This window comes from Trichoplusia ni, chromosome 4 (assembly GCF_003590095.1).
Source record: "Trichoplusia ni isolate ovarian cell line Hi5 chromosome 4, tn1, whole genome shotgun sequence".
NCBI classification, from domain to species: domain Eukaryota; kingdom Metazoa; phylum Arthropoda; class Insecta; order Lepidoptera; family Noctuidae; genus Trichoplusia; species Trichoplusia ni.
This window is the reverse complement of record NC_039481.1, coordinates 3,206,704-3,212,765: the sequence shown is the minus strand read 5'-3', so window position 1 is coordinate 3,212,765 and position 6,062 is coordinate 3,206,704. Positions and strand designations below refer to the sequence as shown.

The 6,062-nt window shown below is 35.5% G+C and overlaps 1 protein-coding gene across 1 annotated transcript in view; it reads right to left on the bottom strand.

Annotated features, from left to right (window-relative positions):
• Nucleotides 1-1,569: 1,569 nt before the first annotated feature.
• Nucleotides 1,570-6,062, bottom strand: part of LOC113492555 (beta-1,4-glucuronyltransferase 1) — a 61,749-nt gene continuing 57,256 nt past the window's right edge. The window contains exons 4-7 of the mRNA XM_026870055.1: nucleotides 5,244-5,549; nucleotides 4,916-5,048; nucleotides 4,325-4,458; nucleotides 1,570-4,221 (exon numbers count right to left, since the gene is read on the bottom strand). Of these exons, the coding sequence (XP_026725856.1) occupies nucleotides 4,024-4,221; nucleotides 4,325-4,458; nucleotides 4,916-5,048; nucleotides 5,244-5,549 (771 nt within the window). The 3' untranslated portion in view covers nucleotides 1,570-4,023. The remainder of the gene's footprint in view (nucleotides 4,222-4,324; nucleotides 4,459-4,915; nucleotides 5,049-5,243; nucleotides 5,550-6,062) is intronic.

The window sequence follows — 6,062 nt, the reverse complement described above, 5'->3', positions numbered from 1 at the left end:
TCAATAAATGGAAATTGGAATGGATAGCTTATTAGAATACAAATAGTATCACAAATTCCATTCATTCATCGAAAATTGCAAACAGCGGAATTGGGGCCCAGAGTTACTAGCTTCGATGCCCTTCTCTGAGTTTTTTTGCACATATTAACGAGATTCGAAATTAATTGTAATGAAAAGACGCTGCCGTCTGCTCTTTTAAAGTGATATGATCCTTATAGAGTAATATTTTGGTAACTAAGTAAAGTTTTCTTAAGTAAGCGAAGGTATTTTTTTTACATATATATTGAGTACTGCCTGTTGCCAGCTGCTCCACCGTCTAATCGAAAATGACCCCACGGGAACATGAAATCGGGATACAAAAATCCTATGTCCCTACTACCAGTAGGTATACCAAATTTCATCCAAATCCAAATACTTAAAGCTTTCCCTTTTATAATAATAGCTTCAGATTAACTGTCTATAAACGATAACCGGGCGAAAAAGAAACCTATTCCTGAGTATAATGAGGTCGTGCTTATTTCAATGAACTCCATTGAAAGAACACTCTAACATTGACAACAAAAGAAACAACTTGTCATCAAAATGTCATCGAGACGGTATTCAGCATCATTTTATTTAGCTATTCTCGTAGTAGTTTTCTATCGCAACTCTAACCACTGGTTAAGAGTTTGGACAAACGTAAATACAGGTGGTACAGCATACGTACCGTGTCACCTAAATCTTCCTAGATCCAATTACATAGAGAATGAGATACCGGATCATGTTAGGAACATAACTATAGAATTGGAAAACACGATCATTCCGTGTTCGATATATTACGCAAGAGATGATGATAACGGAGACTCTGGGGACAGTTCGGGCAACCAGGGACCGGAGCAGCAGGTTGAAGGTCCGGATGAGTCGCTTGATGAGCCCATGGAGTCCGCAATGCAGGCTCACGGTCACGCCGGCGCCGGGAGTACGTGGCCGAGACGCCGCGGTGGATGCGACCCTGTTAGACACAATATAAAAACCGTGGCCGCCGGTTTGTGCTTGGCAGTCCTTTTGTGTTAATCTTTTATTTCCGTTATAGGATTAAAGTGCGCATGTGAGTAGATAGAGTGTAGGTTCATATTTTCTTATTGTAGGATATGTCGCATCATTGCTAGAATCCGTGAGACTTTCATTGAATATAGTATTAAATGTATTGGAATTGGAATTCTAATATTTTAATTTGCGAATGGGTTTTGAATAGAAATGAATATTATGCTAGTTATGGATTTAAAGGTTTTATGGTTTTCTCACGCGTTTTTGTGGGAATAGCCCGATCGATTAAGCGTCATTTTATGGTAAAGGAATCCGTTTAGGTCCGAATCTAGTCGGCCCATCACGATAAATAAGCGTGAGATAACTGTTTTTTTTTAAACCCCAAACCCACAGAGAAACGACCAGCTTTACGGATGGTATTTGGATATCTGTAAACAAATAGGTTTCCCCTTTTTATATTGGAGTCTACTGTTTCATTGATAAATAGGAAAGAGTATTTAACATATACATTATTTATTGGGTAAGGTAAATAAAAGACAGCAATGTTTAAGAATTCTTTTACTTCGATTGTCGATCCGATTACACAATTGTAGATTCTTACGAAAACATTACAAAATGTATTACTTAGATAGATAAATATTTTATAAATGATCACATTTAAAAGACTTTATATATTGCACTTAAACCTAAGAGGCACTTGTAGCCTTATAGTGAAAACTCACCACATGCGTTTACCATTACCGAAACCCATTCATAAAACTAATGCATTAATACTAAGTTACCAATGCTAAAGAATCTCCTACTTCAATAAACGCTGCAATGTATTTACCAGCTCTGAGCAGTCAGCCTGAGCTTAGGTGGTAAATAATTCACCAGACCTTAAAAAAAACATATCTAGTTTCTCCCAATTCTTGCTTGCCAAATATTTCGTGCATCTAATCAATCACAGATCTGAAAGTAAGTGCGCCTTAACAACGCCATCTATTGATTTAGAAGCACACTTTTTTTCTTGCTTGGAAAGCTAATTGAATAATGTTTGTGATTCTAACACATTTTTATCCATTTTGTTCTCAGTATTTGAAAAATAATTCATTTATATAATTATATCTATATAAGTCAATGTCTTCCTTTAATTTTCTGTACAACACATCTAAGAAAATAAAAATTAAATTAAACTACTTAAATATACGTCGAACGTGGTGAGTTTAGCACTTGTCCTTTATGATAAGCCTAACATATATTACTAGATACCACAATAAGGCCGACACACCTGTCTTCGTACTCTACTTAGGCTCAGACAGTAAAACTAGGCATACTCGAATCAAGCATTATTTTATAAATAAAACGCGACATTATTTATAGCAAGAGTTCAGAATAATCATCGATGTTTTTTTATGTAAAAAATATAGTTACTTACTTTGACAGCAAATATTTTTAATTTCTGTAATATTTACTAAATGGTTTTGTTGTTTGACAGCGTTTGAACAATCTATGATACTAATGTAATATTTTTTTTTATAAATCTTAGACCAAAAATATTCTTATTTAGTTGTTGTGCGCTTTTTACATAATATTGAATTTTGTAGTTCAACATGGATTTATTTAGAATTACTTATTGGACGGGTTGCAAAGACTGATTGTTATATCATTCTAGGACTATCATGATTTTAAAGCGATAAACAGTCAGTGAATATTACAGAAAAAAATATCATATAACTCAGGGTCGGTAAAATTAACTGCATATAAAAATAAAATATTCTTCTACGGCTACTTTTTCTACAATAACTCATCATCTAGTGATACATAAACAGTAGATTTAAAATCGTTGAAGCACTCTCAATAAGAGAAATCCTCTGTAGACTCTTAAATTACTTTTAAATGACGAAATATTATAACTGGCAACACTGAGTTCGAGGATTCAAGTCCCGGTCAAGCTTGACATAAAAACAAAAAATAATCCACAGAGAATTTCCTCTTATTGTTTTTAACACAGTATGTACAAATAGATCAATAAAAATCCTAAAAATAATTCTTTATTCCTAGTCTTTACAACTAACACTGAAGTACAGAATAAAAATGCATTTCAGAATCTGTAAAAAATAAATAAACGTACATAAACATCATTATAGTTGTGCATCACATTAAAACATTAGGGAAATGTTTTTACAAGTTTGAACTTAATAGTAAAGGAAATAGAACTTAAATTGGAATTTCAAGTCGAGTTTCATTATGACTAATACAAAAAATACTTTATTACTAAATAGTAAATTACACCTCAGTCATAAACCGGAGGACGCTACATCTATTTTTTTTGACAAAACGAATGAAGCTAAACAGGAAATTAAACTAATAAGCACATCAAGAATCTACACAAAATTATAACAACTGTCTGTAAAAAAGCACTTCAATATCACGAGTCAAGTACCCTCTTACACAGTACTTAGAGTCCTCGATCAGCACTGTTGATAACTGACAAGCAAAATATTTACTTTTTTATAAAACTAATAAGATATAACTAAAGCGTTTATATAACTATATTGAGCCTTATATGCAGCGAGTACAAAGGCTAGATTCCATTCCGTTTCATGTTAGTCACAACAATATATTTGGTATTTCGAATAGTGAGTTCGTGTGTCCGCATCGGACCATTCGGGAACATTAGCAAAATATACATGATACAATGACTTAGACAATACGGACATGTACACATACATTCTAACACACGGGTGTCCCCACCGTGACTGATTAAGGCCTCTGATTCGTGACATAATGCATCGTATGCATTTGTAATAGGGACGCCAGGGATAGGACCACGCTACTTGTTACGATACACATTATTCACAGGTAAACGTTGCTTGCATTCTTAGTTTAATTGTAGTGATATGTTTCATTAGGAGACAAATTCATCCTATCCAAAATCAGGCGGAAAATTTAACCCTGTCAGCTTTTATTAGTACTCGGTTCGATCACTTTCAAGATCCTCATTGTATATGGCCGTCACAGAGCGCAGCCATGTTTCGTCCCGTAAAGTTTCTTCAGTTCTGGGTGAATTATTTTTTTGACGTAACTTGACTGCTTGATGGCCATCATGTCTCGCTTGGAGTCCTTCACATAGCGTTTGATGCCCGGCTTGTGGATAAGGAAGGCGTTATTCAAGATCATGAAGTCATAGTCTTGGACGCAGAGCACGAAGGCCTAGAACAGAAATAATTAATCGTCAATATTGTTATATTTTATACACCGGAATAAATGATTACCTTTGTATACGTAATAAAGACTCATGTGTCACACCACATACCTGTGTCATTTTGTCTTTCTTTCCTTCCCAACTTAATCGCTCATCATAATGTGGGTCTTGATGAGTACCGATGAAAATTGGCTCCCAATGCAAGTACTTGCCTTGTCGCTTGCCCACGTGGAACACATCCATTTCTGTAACAGTCAGTCAGATATGATTGGTGTGTGTATCTACATATAATTCAAGAGAAAATTGCTATCTGGTTAATAACGAGTTCTCGGAAGAAAATTGTGCAAAGGCAAATATGATTTACGTAAGTTGCTCTTGATGCAGTCCGGAATCAGAAAGTTTGCGATTTTGCAAATTGGCGTAAGAAGTCGAAGCCGGTCGTCTGGGAACAGCGGGTAAGGCGCGGTCGTTGAACCATAATACGCAATTAGAATGCCCCATACGACGGCCACGCCATGCTACAGACGGCATAAATAGCTCACGACACTAACAACACAGGATTAATTGCCACTGCATCACAGCTCGTCTCGCGAAAATTCACAGTTTTGGCAATAAAAACTACAAGATACTTTACAATGCAAATGTTCTACATTTCGTTACGACTATTGTAATCTGATCTTACTCGGTACTGAATATACGTACGGTTGGTTTCTAATGTAGTCATCCACTGGTTGCCTTGCGGTATGTTGTGACAATTCGGGCATACGTATTTGTGGAAGGGTATAGCAGTCTTGTTGGCTAACATCCTTTGAAGTTCTGTTTTAGTCCATGGCGCCTGAAACGCAATGTGAAGAGATTAAGAATTATAAAATAAACCATTGATGAAAAGTTAAAACCTGTATTAGGTTTTTAAATTAGTTTAAGTTTTTTGTGATTTATGTAATTGACTTCAAGCCGTGTAAATCATAAAATAAAATAAAATTAGTTAAATTCATATTAAACAAAAAAACGTAAGTTTATTTATACTTACAAGTACTTTAGCGTCCACTTCAAATATGCTTATTGGGAAGACTCTAGGTTTAGTGGAAGTGTTTAGTGGTTTCGAGTTTCTTGCTATCATGTTCAGGAACTTTGGTACCAAGTCTGGACTAGGGTAGAGTTCTATATCTGATACCAGAATGAAATGTGTTAGAGCAGCATCTCTGGCTATGTTTCTAGCTACATTCACTGGGTAAAGCAGATTCTTCTGCTTCTTGTACGATTGAGTAACATTGACGTAAGGCGGTTTGTTCGAGCAGTTATACGGTGTCTGCAGAAAATCTTCCGACTTAGGAATCTGAAAACAAAACATACTTCTTACTTAAAGGTATCTACAATTGTGGTCTGGCTTCGGATTGTCAACATTATTATAATTCACATATGATAAATAAAAAAATAAAATAACGTAGTTGTCTAAAGTGAATAAACGAGGAACTGATCCTAAAGTTCCTTACCTGGCCGTTTGCCAGACAGTAGTATTGTTATGTTCCGGAATTGTGCCAGGAGCGGTCGACGACTCCTCAAACACAGCCTAATGTATAAACACGTCATTCCAACTATCAATCAAGGGCAGATTATGCGGTATAATAAGACTATCAGCGGACGCCATTAAGAAATAATGAAGGCTCATATTTGAGTCATCATGGGACCACATTGAGGGCAATGCTAGAATCTGAATCGTGATCAAGAGTTCCGCTATGACAACAGTTGCTATTCTGTCTTAATTATAATTGTCGGAGATAAATTAGGCCTTTAAATTGTAAGAATGTGTTGCAAGGCTCTTAATAATTAGGAACTTAATTTAACAATG